General features: G+C 43.1%; 1 protein-coding gene across 3 annotated transcripts in view; it reads right to left on the minus strand.

Annotated features, from left to right (window-relative positions):
* Nucleotides 1-19,545, minus strand: part of ZDHHC3 (zinc finger DHHC-type palmitoyltransferase 3) — a 33,704-nt gene extending 14,159 nt beyond the window's left edge. For 2 of the 3 annotated variants that reach the window (XM_058033819.1, XM_058033801.1), the window contains exons 1-4: nt 19,490-19,545; nt 7,859-8,188; nt 5,006-5,130; nt 1,745-1,841 (exon numbers count right to left, since the gene is read on the minus strand). In XM_058033819.1, the coding sequence (XP_057889802.1) occupies nt 1,745-1,841; nt 5,006-5,130; nt 7,859-8,164 (528 nt within the window). In that variant the 5' untranslated portion in view covers nt 8,165-8,188; nt 19,490-19,545. Of the gene's footprint in view, nt 1-1,744; nt 1,842-5,005; nt 5,131-7,858; nt 8,189-19,485 lie in introns of all 3 variants that reach the window. The other variant, XM_058033810.1, reaches the window with a different exon arrangement.
* Nucleotides 19,546-21,804: the final 2,259 nt, after the last annotated feature.

The following is a 21,804-nucleotide window of genomic DNA, read 5'->3' on the forward strand; positions in this document are numbered from 1 at the left end:
AAAACCATCAGGCTCTCCCATCTCCCCTGAAAAAGCATCATGAAGCTGGCAAATGCCACAATTACACAGACTCCTTCTCTCCTTATGAACAGCTCTGAGCAATCGAGGCAGATGCTGAATCCAAATCCAGCCTCCTGTGTCCCAGAGCGGCCTTCCACACAGCTCACTGCCCTTACCTCAGCTCAGCACTGCATGACTTTCAGAGAACAGTAACACTGATCAAGGTACCCTGTTGTCCAAGCCTACATCCTTGCTCTTGACAGGACTACAGTTTCCCAGAGAAACAACAGCCATTTTCTTTTAACCAGAAAACGCACTTTGTTTTCCAGTATGAGGTTCAGAAATATTTTTTTAAGAAGTACTTTCTCTGAGGCAGGCAGTGGCATAGAAAGTTTCTTTCAGGCTTCAATACTTTGTACTTATTAATTTTTGGCTTAAACCAGGCCTTAGCTTTGTAATAAAAACTGTATGTAACAAAAAGTTAGAATAAAAGCTACATGCAATGTTACACCTAGACTACAATTTACTAAGACAGGGGTAAAAAAATTACTCTTCTGAACCTACAAATTCTGACAAAGATAAGCATATAGCAGAAGTGAGAGAGATTTTGTAACAAGAAACACCTCTGGAAGCAGTAAAAGGCAATAGGGGAGAATTCTGGTTTTCCTTGCAAGTTGAGCATGCTGCTGTTCTTTCACTTCCTTATGTGTCAAAAAGAATATCCAAGAATAAAACCAGCAACCCTTATTTTGTTTCTCTCAACAAGATTAAGTCTTAAATACAGTTTACTAGAAAGTGGATATCAAGTTCTAATAGTAACTGAAACCCTTTTGAGAGGACTAGAACACCTAGCTCACTTCTCAAAATGAAAAAAAACCATTTGCTCATAGGAAAGAAATAGGATTCATTCTGTTCTGTAATCCACATCCTTGCAAACCCCACCACAGAACACTAGGCCTGTCATTTAACTGAAAATCTCCTCCTTTCTGCTTGGTAATATGAGAACATACTTCCTCAAACCTACAGATGTCTCAGAAGATTTATTAATAAAACAGAGCATCACTGAGACTCAGCCTTGTAATGTTCACACTACTCCCACGGGATATTTGCAGTTCACTTTGATGAAACACTTTTCAAACCTTCCAGAAATATCCACTGTTCAAGTTTGCACTCCTGTTTTCTTACTCATGATGCTACAGATATAGTACAAAAAGTCAAGCACCTCCGTGGTTTTCAAGTATACAAAAATAAACCACTTGCAATTAAAAGGTGGATAATTCTTAACCAAGGGGGTGCAGACTTCCCACTCCTTGAGATGTGGCAACAGCTCTTATTACATGATCCCACACAGACACTTGTACAACTATAATGTTTAGGAACCCTATATATGGCCTGGGATCCTACCAGCCAGTGTTTGATGTAGAAGGATGGCCCCTCCCTCAAAGAGCTCAGCACCACAATACACTACTCACATTACAAAATGGGTGCTGAGCAACCACCAATACAAACCTCAAAAACCCCTGACAAATGCTTCCTGTGATACCTCTTCCTGTTGCTGTGGATGGATGGTGAGGAGGGAGGTGTTTCCTAATAAGTGAAACAGAAGCCTGCAGCAGGTCCCCATAAAGTTCTTCTAAAAGACAAGTGAAGAGAACACCAGCCCTGGGAGCTGCTTCACAGACTCTGCACTACATTTCAGCACTTCCCACTGGACAACCTCAAGCATGACCAGTGAAATACTTACTGTAAACAGTACAAAGTACTTCTGGTTATTCTCTCCCACACAGTTATTGACCCACGGGCAGTGATGGTCCATTTTCCGGATGCACCTCTTGCAAACACTGAAAGAACACAGGTCTTCATTAACAGCATTTTTCATTCCAAGAACACAGGATTTTACAGGGGTTTGGGGGACAAAGAATTTCAGCTAAAGAACCAAAGGTGAAATCTGAACATAAAAGAATTTACTTGCCACCACATTTATATTTGTGGTTTGCTTACTTGACTAAGCCTGTTCAAAATGAATCATACAATACCAAACCACCATTGCAAAAATTAATGCCACACATCAATGGTTCTTTCCAAAATATGGTTTGAACAATACATTCAGACAGATGGGAAAAAAAATCTGTGATTTTTTTTTTAGTTTTAATCTATTTGACCTGTAAAAACGTCCACAGATTAAAACTAAACATAAATCACTAATATACAAAAGGTAGTAATGAATAAAGATAGTTCTCAGAGTTGCTAACAACAGACTCAGGTTTATTTGCCAACATTTGCTGGTAGCAGGAACTTGCAATCAAATAAGGCATTAGGAAAGATTCTTGACATCAAGCAGAAAATAACTGTGGCAGTCAGTCAGGAAGATGGTACCACAATAGACATTCAAGGTGAAATTAGATGTTAAAGTACTTCACAAAACCAGACTAATGAAATGAAAATTCAAATTCTTGCCAACGTGCAAATTGTGGCTGGAAGTCAAATAATTAAAACATTATTACTTTATATATTACTGTGAACATCATTCTCTTGCTTAGTCAGTGACTGCTCCAACACACATAATAAAGGAAGTCTTTTTCTCTGCTGCTTTCTCATATGATAGGAGACGAAAGCCAGTCAGTCTCCTGATACCACATTGTACAAACAAGCACAGAAATCAAATATGAAAAAACACAAAACCCCAAAGCAAACAAACAATAGACCAGAAAGGAAAGAGCCATTCCAGAACAATTCTGGCAGCAATTAAACAGAAAAGACTAAGCGCTCTGCTAATTTTATTTTTCTTCTTATAACAAAAAGCATCTTGACCTCAATATAAATAATAAACTTCAACACCCAAACACTTAAAGGAAACTCAAACAAAAACATAAATACGTTCTTATCAGCATGTATGATAAATAATAGAAAATCTCTGTCAGAACAGCCTTTCACTCACTTTAATTGGTGGAAAGGGATAATCCCCAAGGATATGGGCTATGCCTGAAAAACAAATGAGTTGCTATAGGCTTGATCCTAAATGAAAGTCCAGGCAAGCACATCAGGAGCTCCTTCTCCTCAGGCAAACATGGGTGCCCTACTATCTGTCAGCCCCATGTCCAGTGGGAAACAAGAAAAAGCCACCTTTTGCCAGAACAAGCAGCTTAAAATTATTTGGAGCTACATGGGGTCTAAAATCAACAGGCACAGTAAAAGCAACTTATCTGCCAGCTAATGTACTTTGTAAGACAAATATCTCTCATTGTGATTAAAAAAAAGGAAGGGGTAAGGTGAGGAAGATGGTGAAGGAGGAGGATGCCTCCCTGTGTGCAGGTGTGCACACACTTCCCTCGGGCTCTGGGAGACGGGAGTACCCAAGCAACCCTCCAAGTGCTCCTACTTCCCCAGAGGGACAACCTGAAGCAGCCACGGCACAGATGTGAAAGAGGCAGGAGAGGAGACTGGGAGGGGAGTTTTATTCCATGTACATGTACCAAAAGCAGTTGGATGACAGGCAGAACAGGAAGCTAGCTGGTGGAAAAGGAAACACAGAAACCACAACTATACACTACAGGGAGCAGGGATTGCCCATAGTCAGACACTTCCCCCATTCAACCACCCAGCTTCCAAATGCTGGCAGGACTAGTTTAGTGGGCACAAGAGACTCACTAAATAGCACATCCATCAAAAACACCCTGGTCCCTCTGGCATACAGCTAGCAGGATCTCTTGCTGATGCATACACTCAATCTTGGTGTCTTAAAGTCTAATAAATCTCCTAGGCCACAAAAAAAAACTGTCTGCCTGAAGATTCTCAATAGCATCAGTGGTGAGTGGATCACCTTCCCAAATCTTAATGTCTAAAACCTTATCTTAAAGGACAGAAAAAAGGACCACAGTGACAAGGTTTTGTCTTTAGCCAGAGTCCTTTTCGTTTACCTATACTGTGAGTCATCATCAAGACAGCATTTTAGATGTGAAGTTTCATTCATAATTGAAAAGCTGTCAGAGGGGATTTTACAGTAGCATTAATAAGTGATTGGCATGACCACATTGCTCCTGCTGAACAACCAACTCCCGATTTTCATTAAAATTTAAAAAATGAGGAAAAACAACAAAAAATAAAAACATCTGCAAACTGAAGCTCTGAAAACAAATATGAAAAAAGCAAACAGCAGGACAAGTTTGCTCAGCTCATTAGCACATGTTTCCCTCCCCACAAGACCACTGCATGAATCAGCACTAGCCCAGGTGTGAGCTCTCTCTGTATGTATTGGTTTTTGAGTAGGTAAGGAAGTGACACCAGTGCAAACTTATTAACTACTTACTGGAAAGCAGGTTCGCTTGCTTTAAAAGCAGAAGAGAATTTTAGGAAGTAGTTATTTTTTTGCTCACTGCCTTTAGTACTAAAAAGCTCACTACCAGTTACTGTCTTCCGGGAAGTTTATCCTACCAGAAAAAGAAAGGACATGACAGATCAGCAGGCATACTGATCTATCACACAGCACAAAAACAAAGTCACAGCACTCAATGGAAATGTGGAAGTCTGAACTCTTAAAAATACATATACAGTTACCTGCACTTCAGTTTTAACTTAAATATCACTTCTAAATAGAATACACAGATTGACAAATGGGTTTGTGAATAAAAACAAAAATGGAAAAGACCCTTTGGGAGATGCTTTATGTATTTCTATGCATTTTGGTATAGAATGTCTCTTTTCAAGTAATGTTTACATGAAAATTTATGGAATGTCAGTTAGAAGTCTGGAACCAAGGCAGCACTCAAAAATTGCAAGTGTTTCTCACTTTGCACGAAGTAGCCCTGGCCTCCTATATATGAAAATTTGTCAGAAAAGGAATGAGATTTCTTGTGAGAAGCTTAAATGTGTCTGGTGCCATTGGCAACAGAATTTGCATGCCAATCCCTCAACTGACCCACTCCAGTGTCAGACTGCAATAACAAGGTACACTGGTGAATAATTCTTGAGGTGTTGATGAGACAGCCCTCCTCAGAACAGACTTTACCTGCAGTGATGTGCTCTGTCAGGTTTGATGCTACAACACTTTGGGCACTTGTAAACCACCTGTCCTGGCTTTAGCTGTAAACTCTCGATGAACTCTTTTGTGGCATTACCTTTGGGTACAGCACCCTGCAGGGAAAAAAAACAAACCAGGAGATTAACTTGTGCACTTTATGGCTGCTAAGAACAACAGGATGACTTAAAACTAAGGGAGGGGCAGAAAGAAAAAGAAATAAAAGTTTCCCTAAGATCAACAGAACAGAGTTTTAAGAACAGCAAGAAGATTCAGAAAAGAAATTTAAATGTGGTCTTAATATATGGAACCACATACTTACATATAATTTTGGTGGGACTTTTGTTGGTTTTTTTTTTTAACATCAATTAAATTCCACTTAAGCAATTAGTCTTTTGTAGTCCTACAGTAACCTTAAAATATTTAAGAATCCTCATCCCTCTTTTCACATCAACAAATGTATCATGTCAGTGTTTCCTAACACACAGAAAACTGCAGATGTTTTATGCCAGTAGAAGCAGCTTCTTCGGAAGTATTATTGTGTACATAAAGAGCTGCTGGTAAATAACTCATGTATTTATAGTTATGCTTTTATTGTGTATTTGCTATTTAAATTGGGGGTTAACATTCAAACAGTGAACACTACGAATTGTCACACCTGAATGAGACCAGGTAAAAAATTCTTAGCTGTGCAATTTCCACTTCAAAGTATATCTTTAAATACATAACATATTGCTGTTACAGGAGCCCAAGTTCATGAGTTTACAGTTTTTATAGGGACAAAAACTTGCTTACAAAAAAAAACCCCAAAAAACCAACAAAACAACAAACAAACCAAAGAAACTTACCCTGCTAAAAAAAAAAAGAGCACCATGAAAGATGGTGTATGAAAACACTGCTAGTAGATTGGCACGATTTACTTCTGTGAATTTAAGGCTTTTAAAATTGAAATAAAAACAGAGATGCAATATTTCAACAGATTTCTGACGGAAGAGTCTCCTAACAATACATCTATACAACTTGCTAACAGCAATAAACAGGAGTGATACATGAGTGAGAGAACTGCACATTAAACCAGTAGTATGAGACTTTTTAAAGCAAACTTTGGGGGCATTTACCCACAAAACCTCCCCAAAAGGCCTGACTAATTTAAAAATTACCAAAACCAATTTCCACAAAATTGCTACAACTCATGTTCTCTCTCTTCAGTATGCAGCACAGCTCAAACTTTAGGAATGTTTTTAGCAAGGATCCACTGGAAGAAGTTTTTAGAAGGATCCACTGAAATGCAGGACACCCGCTATCAATTGTGAAGAACTGAGTTGGTAATTTATTTATAATAGAATTCTTCTTGTTTGCCTCAGCAATGCTTTTTGCTTCATTCTCATCCTACATATGCCCCTGGTTCCCCATGTCCTGGAAGCTTCCTTAATCCCAGACTCACTGTCTGCCACATGTTAGTGCATCCCTTCTCTGTATCTTCCTTCCTGCATTTTATTTAGCTGAATTCCTCATTATAAAAATGAAACAAAATCCCACTGGCTCTCCATCCACATACACAAATCCCACCTCACACAAGGAATTAACATATCTTTTCCCAATTACTCTCAACAGAAATTGTATCTGCTTCTCCAACCCTGCTCCAACGAGCCCATTTCAAAATACAGCTTTTGTTTCACAAGAGCTGCTGCTAACTCTGCAAAATAATTGCAGCCACCTGAAGGTCCCTAAGCATAAAAATCACACAACATACAATAATTAACAACCATCTTTAGGATACAAACTATCTAACAAACTGCTGCAACCCTCCATTCCCAAGTCCAGCGATCAGAAGTTTCAGAGGCTGAAGTACTGCTTACACTTCTGCCCAGCAGCAGTAGCATGCAATTCAACAGTCTTTACCACAAATTGTGAGAATACCCCAAATCAAGCCATTTCTGCAGTGCTGGGGCTTCTGGAAGGGCTACAATATAAGAAACAACAATTGTACTGAAGTCTCAACAGCGCCTAACAAGGTTTCAAGGAGAAAATAACATTTGGAAGGGACAGTTATCAGAGGCACACCACCACTCCCAACAGCAGCAAGAACATTTGTGAGGAAAGAGAAGTCTAAGCTTGTCTTTCCTTCCACTAACTAGTGGAGATATGTTTTGAACTGAGTCTACTGTCCAGAGGTTATCAAGGAAAATAAACCATGACAGGCCATTCAGAATTAGCATCATGGTGCTAAACTTTACCTTGTCACAAACTGAAAGATGAGAGAGTAGCAGATCTGATCTCTCAAAGCAATGTCCTAAGGATACATACAAAGGGATCTCAAAGCTCTGATGCTCCCCAACTTGCCTAAGAACTGCCATCTCATGCTCAGACCATACTTATTTCAGCATTGTCCAATACACTCAAGAAAATCAGTAGAATGAGAGATGGTAACACAGCTTTTCAAAACAACACATATTCTGCTCTATTCTGCTGAAGCAATACTTGCCAAGGCAGACAACCAAAACCAGCTTTTCCAGCTTTCCTGTTTGTCAAGACACAACAAGCCACAAACACGAGATCTGCCACTGGGGAGAAAACAGCATTGGAGAGAAACACTCTCCTTCCCAGTGCAGAAAGAGGAGCTGCTCACACACCAGGAATCTAACGCTGGGTCCTCGACTTTGCATCCGACTTGAGTGGGACGAAAAATTAGCATACCACATCAGCAGCCTCACTCAGCAGGCTGACACACAAAAGTTATTTAAATCTGCCACTCACTCGGCAACTGAGTTACCCAACATCTAGCAGACAAGAAAAACACCGCCTGTTTCTTTCCGAGACACACGGAGAGAGGTGGATACTTACTGGATCTGTCAGCATAGCACGAAAATGTGAAGCCAAAGCGAGGAAAGCCAAGGTGTTGAACAGTGTGCCATTGATGACACTATAAACATAATCTCTCGATGGAACTAGCATGACAAGAAGGACTACAAAGTCGGCATAGAACACCAGCATCCAGGTAACGACAGCACATGCAATACCACAGCCATCTCGAATAAACCACATTGTTCCCAGGGAAGCGCGGCTAGGAGGTGGAACACACTTTTCTGGCTGGAGGTATTCAGGTGTCCTTTCAATATCTCTGAAGCGGTGGACTGGAGTAATCATCATAGGCTATTATGTCCATACTTGCATCTGAAAGAGAGTCAGAAACAGTGCTCACTGCTCTGCCAGACATCCAGACCTCTGTTCACATAACGGCACGGTCATCGCATGGGAAAATTGCAGAAAGTGAGATGAAAAAGCAAAAAAGGTAAATAAATCAAACATAAAATAATGGATTGGGAAACCACACTCTTGCGCTTATCGGAACACTCCTTACTCAGAAGACTCTAAGTGCTTTTAAGAAGTGCTTAATTACACACTAGGTCTACCTGTGTGCCACCTCCACCTCCCTAAGTGGAAGGCAACAAGCATTTTAATGAAGAAAAAGTCACCAGGTAGGAGCCAACAGGAGTGGCCACAACAGGAACTGAAGCAAGAACTCAGCACTGTTACATGAGGGGAGAAAAGTCCTGTCACAGCTGGCAGGGTCCCCTTTTTTCTGCTTCATATCTGGGGAAGGGAAGGGTCTTTCCTACACATACTGGGAAACTTAGCAAGTGGAAGAGGTTTCCTTCCTCCTTACCCACTGACTCCCTCCTTACCCACTGACTCCCAGCTTTGGGGTAAAAGTGCAAAAACAAACAGCAGTACAGTCAGATATGCAGGAACTGATCAAGAAGCAACCCAGGAAATATCTTGACAGGAACTTCTACTCTTGGCTGAAGGATGTTATTTCCCAACAACAGCTCTTTCCCACCCTCACCTCCTCCTCTGGCCTTACATCCCTTGGAAGTCTTCTGTTTTGCCATGCCTCTCCCACCACCTTTGCTCCATCCCTCAATGGCATTTGTTTTGCACTCTACTGCAGCAAGAGGACCAACACTGACATTGCCCTGTCCTCTCCTCTCCAGCTCTGCAGACACCTTGTCTGTCCAAAGAGTAAGAGCCATCTTGGAACCAGGAACAGTAATGCTCCAGGCATGCGCCAGGATTGTGTTTCAGTGTAACTCCCACCAAATGGAGGCATGAGAGAAAACAGAGAAGGTGCTCCTAAGTCTTTGGCAAGGCATCAATCCATCTGCACTCACTCCATCCACCACTCAGTGCTGGAGCACACCTGGAATGCTACACTTTGAAAGCGGCTCTTTACACACCCAGCAACCTCTTCCAAACACACTTCTACTCAGAGTATTTGCTCAGTGCTTTAAATGCTTCATAACATAACACCCTCTAAAGACCCACCTTCTACAAAAATGGCTGCAATCATTCTACTACCAAATAAACTGAATTGCAGATCCCTGATGGAAGGTATCAGCCTCCTGCTGTTTCAAAATGTAAGGCTTATTCTCATGGCTTTGCAAAACAAGAGCGCTCACTATGCCATTTAAATTCAGAGAAAATGTTCACCACTAATTATTTTTTCAGCCAAGAAAGTTCACCCTAAAGCTATTTTTGTCATTAATTGTTTAAAAATGGATATATTTTACATAAAACATAGTGAGACAACTGCAGAAATCCCCAGGACTTCAAACTTTTCTCCAAATCTTATGGCTAAATTCTGCCAAGTACAAGAAGAAAGCTCTACTCTGCCTAACACCAACCTAAATGGAGATGTTGCTGCCCCTATCTCAACAGGGAAGGAGATGATAATTTACTTTTCAGCTGTTCTTTTAAGAAGGCCAAATTGATAAGAGGACAATTATTCTTTCACAGCCAAAGAATAAGGTTATTAATTAGCAGGATGATTAATTACATCCAAGCACAGAGCTTCGTGCACCTGACTGCGAGTGACACAAAGAGAGGTACTGGAACTGCTGTGGCCACAGTGAGAAGCAAAAGCCAGGAGCACAAACCTCCTAGGTGCACAGAAGCAGATGAACTAAACAATTTACAGTATTTGTTGCCAGCACAACTCATATAAATAAACTAGGAGAATTAGGTATTTTCTCATTTTTCCACTTGGAACATTTAGTATGCTGCCAAGCAAGTTTAAGGTGGTTTATGAATCTGAAGAAAGTCACGTGAATTAATGTTAAAGCATATCAGTCTTGTATTTATACACACATCCCACAGAACAGAAATATCAAGATGAAAATGTCCTTGTGAGGAATGTCATTTACTTTGACAAGAAAAAAGCCCACAACAAAAAACCCACTCCTCATTCACAAAATTCACATAACACGTTGTAATTACTCTGTATTTTAACCACAGCTATAATTCAGCCTTGTGATTTCTGATATTTAGGAAGACAAGCTATGTAATTTTTGTAAATAGTGAATACCCAAACAATATGGCAGTCTAAGTTCAGATAAATCTATACCTACTAGTACCTGCATACCTTTTCTCCCGTTTTTCACAACTGCTGTAAGGACAACTATGTATTCAAACATTCACACAGATTTAACAAGTACTTCAAAGACTTAGTTCTTCCACTCCCTCAAGGAAACAGGTTAACCTTCACTGTGTTGTTTAATAATCTTATTAAAATTGCTATGTTGCTTGCCAGCTCAAAATAAAACTGACATAATTAAAGACTCACACCTGACAACAGCGTTCAGTTGACAAGAACACCACATTACACTAAAAAGTAAGAAAGAAAACTGTAATTTAGGTGTTCAGCTTCCAATCAAAAGTTTAGACTTGACACATCAGGTGCAGTAACAAGCTGGGACAGCCCTGAACACAGACTCAGGATTTTTGCCTAGACTTTTTCCTCCCCTAAGGTTTTGCATCCCAAAACAAAGGAATCAAACAGTCACAGGAAAAGCAAACTCCTATTTAAGAAAGGAATCCCTTTGACAAGTCACCTTAAGGTCAGAATGAGCAAAGACTGACTGAAAGCTGAACAAATACACAGTGATTAAGCTGTGGGTTTAGTCCTGAATAGCACACTTCAGCAGTGAAATAAAAATTAATCTCTCTTGCAAGTGCAGGAAGTAGTTGCACTCCAATGAAAGTTCTACAACTCTCTATCAGATATATTTTAAGCTAAACTGGGGGAATAAAAAATTAAGAAAAATCCATTGCTGTGTAACTGTCTAAGGAGAAACTGGAAGGAGCCTTGAGGCCCCCTCAATCTGAAAGTCTGGAGACTCAATTCTGCAGGGAGTTATAAGGACGGAGCACAGGCCCCTGATTGTGGCTGGAGGAAAATTTTGTTATTTAATGTACTCTGCCATCTAATGCTCGCTTTAGAGCCTCATTAGGCAACAAAATAAATCAGTACATAAACATCATATATTGTTTTGAGAAATACATATGTGTTCTAGTGTTCATTATCTTAAGAGTCAAGCTATAGGAGCTTAAAGTCTCAGCTTTTCCCCTACATGACCCGGATAGTGAGGTTTTTTTAATTCCTTGCTCTTATATATACAAACATCTGTTTTGGTTTATGCTATCCAGTTTGGTATTTTCAGATAAATAATGCAACAACCAAAAAAAAAAAAAAGGTTGTAGCAGGGTGGAAGCAGTAACTTGCACTAACTGGTTTGCCCTTCAATCATGCTGCATATGAACTTAATTTATAATACAGCTGGAATATGTCAGCTCCTCCTGCTCTGGAGCAAACAATATTTAAACAATGTAGGCATAGGGCTTAAGGATTTAATCTTGGTGTCAGGCTACAAGAGAGGCCACTAGGTAAATGTGAGATACAATGACAACACACACATCAATTCAGCTTAATGACATGACAGAGCAAAGACCTCTTCTTGTTTTTTTTTGTCTGGAAGGCATTTGGCAATACAGGAACAATCAAAAAACATGTAATACAAAAGTTAGAAATGTAAACAAAAATGAAAATCTACTTCCTGCAACAATGAACACTTAAAATATGCTACTACACCCTATATAAACTGTCTTTTCACATGCCATAAGCCATGTAAAAAAAAAAATCTGGTTTTTAATTGCCTGTGACAGCCAAAGAATTTGTTAAGAATGCACAAACAAATGATGTGGGCCTTCACCCAATAAGTGTCTGAAAGCTACCTGAGGTTCTGATGCAAAACTTACAGCAAGCTTAAAACCATCATTGTGAACCTGCTGATTCTCATGTAATTATTCATGTTAGTGAAGTCAAGCACATGGGTATGACCTGTAGAACTACAGCATTACTGTGTACATTGCAACCATTTCCTCTATTACAAGTCCATTAACACTGAACTCGGGGAAGAGGTTACATTTTCATTGTGTCATATGAACTGGGTGAATTTCAAGTTCTGCCAGCTACATGAAAACAATACTGAGGGGAAAAAAAGAATAAAAAAGAAGAGAGATCAGGGCAGATGGCAGACCTTTTTTAGGTTTTCAGTTTGGTTTTTAATTTACTTTAAAGAAATACTTCCAAAGAGCTTTTATGACACACAGAGTACCTTGAGAGCTGACAAACAATACTAATTTTTTATCATCAAAAGGAAGCAGACATACAGAACTAGGCTTACTATATTCACGACAGCTAAGGCAAGCAATCTAGATCCACAGGACAGATGTCCTTTTAAAAAAAGTCAGTCAGCTCCAGACAGACAGAAACTGCAGAAGAATTAATTTTTAAGTTTATTTCATTTTTTTCTGCAGATAAAACTGAATAGATTAAAACACTGCATATTTAAATCTTCCTTTGCAAGAGACATAAGAGAAGGTGAGTTTCCTAACCAAAAGGGTTATTACCTATGCTTCTCCTGCCACACTTCCATGCAACCAAAATCCAACAAGCTTGTGAAAACTTGCCAAAGCACAGATAATACGAAAATATCAGAATTTATATGTATTTTCCTAATGGCTCCTGCAAGGCCTAAAAAGCTTTATCTGATCTGCAGGAGTGCAACAAAAGAGGCCAGCTATGCCGAGAATTTTTGGCAGTCTCCTGCAGATTCACCCAGATATCCATTGGCACGGCAGTTTCCAACCTCTGGTTTACAAAACCCTGGAGGGTCAACGGGACACATCTAACAGGTCTGTGAAAGGCAGCTAAAAAAAGCAAACCTATTATTAGCAGGCTCAAATTTGCTACACAGAGCTGTACTTCCATTGGCATACTTTCGGGACTCCACACGTGGTTAAAAACACCAAACAAACAACAAACACAACAAACCCCACCCCAACTGGGGCTGAAAGCCCAAAGGGGCAGAAACCTCCTGCTGGGTTCCAATGGCAGAGGCAGCAGGGAGGGAAGGAGCGGGCAGGGAAGTGAAGGCTGTGCTTACGGGACACCAGATGAGTCAGATGGAATTATCACAGGGCAAAGTCAGCGCTGCCAGCCTCCTCCAGGGGCAGGGGACAGCACTGTGCCTACCACAGACACTTCTTCACTTTTCTCCCGGAAATTCAGGCTACTTTAAGGAGTACAGTTACAGCCTAAATATTACATTACCAGCTATGCATCTGCCTTTAGCAAAAGGCTCACAAACATCTCAAGAGCCTCCTGAATCCTTTGACTCCTGAAGTCAGGCAATTGCAACACTTTCAGTTCCCATACTCAAGAAAAATGGCGTAAAGAAATCTTTAAAAAATTACAAGGCTTAAAATAAATTTATGTTTCCTGAGGGTAAAAGCACAGGCTTGGATTACCTCCCTTAACAGGGGCAATAGAGAGCATGTAAAACCAGATGATAACCAATTTATAACATTTTTCTATAAGTAAAGTGAGTAAATGGCTGCACTACAATGCTTTACAGTAATTGTTTACAAAAGTGTTTATAACATCAACTATTCTGATGTTATTTTCTATTTTTAATTTATTTCTTACTTCAAGGATGCCACACATGAACAAGACCTTAGTAAAAATGGCTCATGCTAAAATCATACTTTCATTATTTCTATTAGAAGCATCTTATTAGAGGGGAAGATTTAATTGAAGTCATGCCTTCCTGAAGAACACATTTGAATAGGAGAGCAAATGCACAGAGGAAACTTCTCCCTAAGGAGAGAAAGGGGAGGGGGAAATTACATCAAAGATGTCTGTCATATCTAGAAACTCCATCCTGAGGGTTTGGATCAGACTGCACCTCAAAAGAGATGCAGCCACATAAGGCACAAACCCCTCAGTCCTCCTCTAATTTACATCAGTGTGGACAAGAAGCAACTTCAACAGTGCCAGAGGAATTCCATTAGTAGAACTGAAAGGAAAATAAGGCCATGTTTTCTGAATTACAAATACAGGGGTTTGTCTCTCAGGGTGGATGGAACAGCTCCCTGGTTAGTGTCTGTATCATTTCTGTTTAACTAATGGACATGTATCGTATAAATAAATTGTAATGCAATAAAGATTGACCTAAGAGTCTGAGTTATCTGGTGATTGCACCCCCACCAAAAGGCCTGTCAGCTGCCAGCCTGAGCAAAGGAGAGCAAAGACAATGTAGTTACTGTCCAAGGTACAAAAACACTGGACCACTATGGATGAGTGACAAAATTGGGGCAAGATGTAGAAACAGGGCACACATCACAAGGGCACCAAGACTGAGGTCAGACTTGGATCTGACTTGGTCTGATCACAGTGAGTGATCTTAGTAAGTCTTTCATCAGAGATAGAAGGTACTTTATAAAACTGTCATTAAGTAATGAACCATTACAAAATAACTGGTAAGTTTTTAACTATCAGAGCTGCAAGGGCAACAGAGATATTCTGTTACTTCAATCTCCCAGTTTCCCAATAAACCAAATACACACAAGCTACTTAACCCATGCCAAAAGAGAAATACTCATCCTGAACATACCATCCTTGTTGCATTGCCACCTCTCTAAAGTTAAGCACTGGAAGGAAAGAGCAATCGTGCATGAGAGACTGCACCAGGAAACAGAAAACAACAGATGGGGATGTCATGCTTTCCCACAGCACTGCAGTTATCCTGAATGCACAGCCTTATGAGAGACAAAACAGGAGAAGCTGTCCTGGTCTTCTAGACAGCTTTGCAATTTACATGCTGACTCAGGACCTAAAACAGCAAGCCACTGGATTAGGGGAACGTAAATTCTCAATTTCTCCTTTATCAACATTTTTTTTTAACAAAGACAAAAAATAAAGGGAAAGGCTTATCTATAAAACTGGTATTATTTTTAGTTTCAATTTTAAAAACCACACAACTTTCCTGGCATAAGGAATATGTTTTGCAGAGCAAGAAAGAGCTGCAGCTTTAAAGTTTTAATCATAATAAGAAGCTGGCAGAAACCCTCCAGTCTAAAAAATATTTTAACTACTATTTTTCAAGGCAGAAAGAGCACTTTACTACCAGACATAGGTTTTCACTCAAGATGGTCTATCGCAGGATTTGGCTCTCACCTGCTTTTGCTACAGCCCCCTCTTCACAAGCATGAACAAGTCACTCACTCTGACTTTATTCCCCTGCCTGTAGTTTATTATTCTGCCTTGCCACATATGGGTAAGTAAAGTTGTAGGTATAAAGGCTGTAAGGCATTTAGATTTCAAATCTACATACTACACCTAAGCAGATCCCTAAGCCAACTACAGAAAGTGCACAAGGCATACATTAAAATAGCACATTAAAAACACAGGGACCAAACAATTATCACCTCTTTCCTGCAAAGTTAAAATCACAACTAGAAGAAACATATGCTGCTACTTCAGAAAACTGGAAAAACCTGCAGGTTCAAAGTTGCTGTAGGTTAAAGCTTTTGAAACACAGCAAAGAACATCTGAGTTGGCAAACTAAGCATTTCTTGTTTTGCTCACTTTAGCACTGGCAAGCAGCAGGGATCCTTACTGCCATAAAAAACAGTTTCTGTGTGTAAACCTTAATTTTCTTTTGTAATACAAAGAAATAAATTAATATATGGTAGCTACCATATATAACATCTTCCTTATCTATTCTGTACTGTATTGGACATCTGTAATTCAAGTGGCCACTGCAAAGAACAAAGAATGCATATCACATTACCTACCTTTATCATCTGTTACAGTCCTCCCTGTAATCTATGATATGGTACTACTGCCTTCCCACTAAGCCTGCATGTCTTTTTGTACCTTTTTTTTTTTTTCAAGAGCATAGTATTTTACACTACCTTTACTCACTCACACCGTTTCAGCTTCAGCCCACTTGTTTTAACTTCTGCACACTGCACCACACTTAAGATTGGTCACCCGTCAATTCTGCATTATTGCAGAACTCACAGCTGAACATGACAAACACACCATCCACCACCAGCCCAGGAGCAGGAACAACAAAGGCCTTGCATTTCCTCTCATTCAACATTCCTCTGTTGTCAAAGGATCTTAACAGTGAGTCCTCTGTGTCCTTTTTTTACTTGCTGTTTTACTTCCTCCTAGAATAGCACTTCCCAAGATTTTTCTAGCTGAATTCTGATGCTGTACCCTTCCCTCTCATTTCCTTACCTTTCCATATCTATCCTCTCTTTCTTTTTTCCCCCTCCTCTTGCACTTCTACCTCTTCTCCTGTAACAGCAGGGTTTCTGTATGGTCACCCTGGTGGTGCAAAGAGAGATATGGGGCTATAAGCCTACACAAATCTCTCACTCCAGTCTCCAGAAGCACCCCCAAGCAGCCCCCAGGCTGGGGGCACAGCCAGAAGCAAATCACAGGAGTTAACACACCAGTGCTCCCATGCAGTGAGCCAGCACCCAGCTGCACCTTGCCTCTAACACCTTGCACCTCACTAGCAGGGAACTGCTGCCATATGGGGAGGCCTTTGGCACCCACACCCTGCAAACAAGCTGGCTCGTGTTCCTGGACTCCCTCTCCAAAGGACAATGTGTGAAGTGTTACTGGCAGACTTGCTGCACTGCAGCTCCAGGCAAGGGCTATCTTCTTTCCTTATTGCCTGCACAACCCAGGAAACACACAGCTTCAATTAGGAAAGCTCTAACTTCTCCTTTTCTCGAACACAACCCAAAGCTTCAGATCAGTTACATGCACAGGTTAAATATGATGTTCCAGGTACAATCAGTCACATTTCGTTTGCTTCAACCAGCTAAGAACAGGATGGGGGAAATAAAAACTGACAACAAGCTATTCTGTTGTGTCATATTTTACATTATCTGCTGTTTTCTGTCAGGAAGGGGCTGTAGAAAAACTGTATTCCTGAATATTGCCCTAAGAAAAAGGTCATATCTACACTGCAGAGGCATCAGAAAAGCATAAGCTCAGCCAACTAACACCTGCAGAGAGACTGGCTGAGCTACAGCCAGTCCATTTTCAGACTGACACCACTGTGGGTGCCCATCTAGTCTCCTCTACGGGAGAGATGCCCTGTTACAGCTGTATGGGAAATGTCTGACAGTGAAACTGGCTCCATGAGCAAGTCTTTCTGAAATCATGCAACACACAGTTTAAACTGCATGGACTATGCAGCACTGCTAGCTCCTGTTCTGCTAGAGGTGCACAGCAATCCACCCATTGAAAAAAGTAAATTCCTATTAGGTAAGAAAAAGATTCACCAAAGCTGAACTACCACTGCCCAGCATACAAACACACTGCTGAAGACTGTCAGCTGTTGCCCTTCGCTGACGCAAAGGAAACTGCCCAGAAAAAACACATAACTACTTGGGCACAGCAGACCTGCATCTGCTGAGGAATTAGGCATTCATCTTCTTGCAACCTGCTCCCATTATCTGGATTAAATTACATTTGTGTACTTTTGTCTACAACCAAACAAGCAACTTCAAACTGAAATAGACAGCCTTGTCTGTAACTACATCACTTTAAATGAAAATTAAAAGGAAGCAGAAACATACATGAGAATACCCAATAGATGTTATTGCTATAGATCCTAGATGTCACAACAAATATTTGGGGTTTAGGTACACCTGATATTTGCCCTTTCATAAACCTATAAACACACAAGAGTTTCTGGGCCGCACCTTCTAAATCTCAATGAACATTCAGTCAGACACAACTTACTACCAGCAGCAGGTCCCTCTGGTGTGACAAACACTATTGCATCAGTGAGGCAGCACCCAGAGCTACGCTGACAGAGTCGTGGCCTTTGAAGGAGTGCATCTTTATTGCGCATGGGGCTGCATTTATAAAAGACGTAAGAGTGGCGTGGCTCCCCTTATGATGACTCTTATCACTGAAATGCCTGTAACGCTACGCAAAAGACTCATTTGTTGCTTTCATTAAGCAAAGGAAAATATGGTCCTCACTAATGCCTTGCTATGTACACCACAAGACACCAATGCAGTCACTCACCATAAGTCACCAGTCCCTCCCCTCTCTGCGATTCCACCGTATCAGAACAACCATCCAAATTTGGGCTCCTTTCCTACAGATTTGACATTCCATACACACCTTTGCTGTGCCAGGAGTCTGGCACACTGTCGCTCTCATGCTGAAAAACACAGTTTAGCTTTTCTGAATCGGTATCAAAGGAAAGACATCTAAACGAACTTTGCTGTCCATCCCACATCCCCCAATGGTTCACACCAAGTGGAGAGCCCATCAGGGATCAGACTGCTGCCCCCTCCTCCCCAAGGCCTGTTTTCTTGATTATTTTCTTGAAGACTATTTTCTAATGAGCCATCGTAAACTCTTGCTTCTTCTTAAAAATTTATCTTACAGAACAACTCCAGTAGCACTCAGAAGCTGACGTTCTAAACCAGTCCGGATCGCTTGCTCCTGCCACGTAAAACTCACCATCCATTTCAACTAAACCCGCCACGGCACAGCCCAGCCCAGCGCCATGCTTTCGCCAGGGATTGCCGCCGATGCCGGGGGCGCACCTGGCCGATGGGGCCATGGGACAGCCACACGCCGGGTGACCAGGGCCACCTCGGAAGCGACACGGTCAGCTCCACTCGCTGTCCAGCTGCTCCCATCGCTGCAATGCATTAGCACATTACAGGACCACTGCAATCCACCGACAGGTCACAGGACCCCGACGAAATCGCTGGAGGCTCTGACTTTAAATTTCCTGCCGAGGGGACTCAACGCTGCTCCGAAAGGCCGCGGAGCAGACCTAAACCGCGTACTTAGCACGCTATCATTTAACGCGTTCAGCTTCCCAGTATTTAAAGCCCAGCGCTGGAAGGCGGCGAGGTGAGAGCGGGAGCCCTCCGCCCGTTTCCCGACCGATGCCCACAGGTCCCGGGGACGCTGCTGCGGGACAGGAGCCGCCGCCCGGCCCTGGCCCTGGCCCGGGGGCCCCGCCGAGGGATGCGGAGCCCCGCGCGGCCCTTGGGCGGCCGCGCCACCCCGGGGCTCCCGCACGTACGGCCGAGGGGCCGCGCGGGCCGGGGACACCACAGGGACAGCGGCGGGGCCGGGGGGCGGCTGGTGCAGCGGCGGGATGGCATCCACCGGCGGCCCGCTCCCGGCTCCCCGCTCTCTGCTCCCAGTTCGCGCTCCCGCCCCGCTCCGCCGGCGCACACACCTGCCCGCCCCCCAGCACCCCCCGCCCCGCGCTGTCAGTCGCACCCACCTACCCCAGTGGCCGCCGCCGCCGCCGCGGGTCCGGCGCGCCCCGCCGCCCCCGCGCCGGCAGCGGCACGGCACGGCACGGCACGGCACGGCACCGCACCCCCCCTTCCGCCGGCCGCCCGCCCGCCCCTTGCGCGGAGGTGGAGCGGCCGCCGGGAGGAACCAGGAAGTGAACGGCGGCGGCGGCGGGAGGCAGCGCGGCCCGGCCCTGCCCTTCCCCGCCCCGCCAAGGGCTCCCCGGCCCACGGACGGCGACTGCGGGCCGCCTGTGCCCACTGCGCGTTAACGGCCCGGGCGTGCGGGTCCCTGGGGGGAAATGCGGGTTTTCTGAGGAAAAACCCCACACTTTTTTGTTTTGGCATGGGAACGGATGGTTCTGCCTCAGCGGGCACCTCTGAGCCCCAGGCGCGTTCAGGGTAGTTTTGGTTTGCAGGTATCCAGAATCTGCTGGCACGCAAGGAGGAGCCGTACAGTGCGGAGCAGTGAGGATGTTTGGGGGACTGGAGTATCATTCTAGGTGGAAAAGCTGAGGGAGCTGGGCCTGTTCAGTCTTGAGAAGAGACTACTGAGAGGGGACATCGTTAATGTGTATAAATGTCTGAAAGGAGGGGGGTGTGGGTGTGCCAAAGAGATGGAGCCGGGCTCCTCTCAGTGGTGCCGAGCACTAGGATGCGGGACAGTGGGCAGAAACTGATGCACACAAAGTTTCACCTGAACATGAGGAAGAACTTCTTTACTGTGTGAGTGACACTGGAAGAAGTTGTACAAAGAGGTTGTAGAGTCTGCCTCACTGGAGATTCTCCAAAACAATCCTGTGCCGTGTGCTCTAGGACAGCCCTGCTTGAGCAGGGAGGTTGGACCAGATGTCCCACAGTGGTCCATTCCAACCATACCCGTTCTGTGACTGTGATTCTGTGACAGAGCGCTCGACTGCTGGTGTCATGTTCAGAGACAGAGGTCTGAGGGCTGAGTTTCTCCCAGTTCTCACCTCAACTCAAGAGTTCTCCATTGCATTTTTTTGTCTCCTCTGCCCAGCTGAGAGCAAGAGAAGATCAGCACACAGCTTTCATGGGTGCCTGCTGTTTAGCCAGTGTCAAACCATGACGTGGGCCAACACACATCATGCATTTACCACAATGAAGTTAAAAGATACTGCTTTTCCTTTGTTAAAAAAAACCCCAACATACAAACCCAAACAAACCCAAGAAACAAGTGGCATCCTTTTTTGTATGATAAGCTTCACTGCTGCCTTCTGCTGGAATTTGAATGTCCTCAGAAGTGCTCTTCAGGGCAAGGGGTTGCCTTCTGCCCTCCCCGAGGAAAAACGAGCCAAACCTGGGCTCCTCCCACCTTTAAAAAACTGCTGTTTGTGTGTGAGCAAGATTTGCTAGCTGAGCCTCTGGACTGTGCAAGAATTTGACTAACATTAAGCAGACTCCAAGCTGGGGGGGGAGCAGAAGTGGCAAAAAAATTAACACATCACTCTTTCCTGGCAATTGTAACTGTTAGCTGCTGTGGGCTGAGCCATGGGAGTCAGGAAGTGAGATGAGAGCCAGAATGTCTTCTCCCTGTGCTCTCAGTGGAAATCATAGGGTGCATCTGCATTAACGCTGCTTCAGATCAAGAATTCACTCACATCTTCAGAGAGTTCCTGATTTCTTCTTACTTGTTTGGTTCACACCGTGCAATGCGAGGACACAAATATCGCACTGCAAGTCAAATGAAGGGTTGGGCTGCGCTGGACAGCAGCACTGGCAGATGCTGTTTCAGAGAGAACATACAAAGCAGGGCCTTTCATGCATGGGAACTGCCTTTGTCTGGCACCCCTGCAGGCCAGCAAGGAGACCTGGCCCTGCTCACCTCCCTAGGGTGAGTGGGGAGGACAAGCTACCCAAGCTCCCAGCTCTGCCAGGCTCCACTGCTGGCTCTCCCCACCAAGAAGCAGTAAGCAATGCCCATACAACCCTAGTGTGCCGAAATGTGGCTCCTTTCAGATGCAGATAAGCTATGGGAAGAGTCCCAGAAAGGCATCCACTCTGCCCCAACTGCTGATTGATAAGCAGCCTGCCAATGGGACCAGACCAAGCGAAAACTCCCAAAACCATCCATCACTCTTGTTTGCTCCCACTGCATCATGCCACCTGCTCAAGTAGGCACAGCCAGGAATGCTTTGTACAACAAGGAGTTGTGGAAAGCTGCATAAACTCTGGCAGTGTGCTGAGTAATCCTTGGGAGCCATGGATCATTTTTTGCCAAGCAAGCATCAGTGTGAAGTCAAGATAGAATCTTTTAAAATACTCTGAAAATTATCACACAGGAG

The sequence above is a fragment of the Melospiza georgiana genome, chromosome 1, assembly GCF_028018845.1.
Source record: "Melospiza georgiana isolate bMelGeo1 chromosome 1, bMelGeo1.pri, whole genome shotgun sequence".
Lineage (NCBI taxonomy): Eukaryota > Metazoa > Chordata > Aves > Passeriformes > Passerellidae > Melospiza > Melospiza georgiana.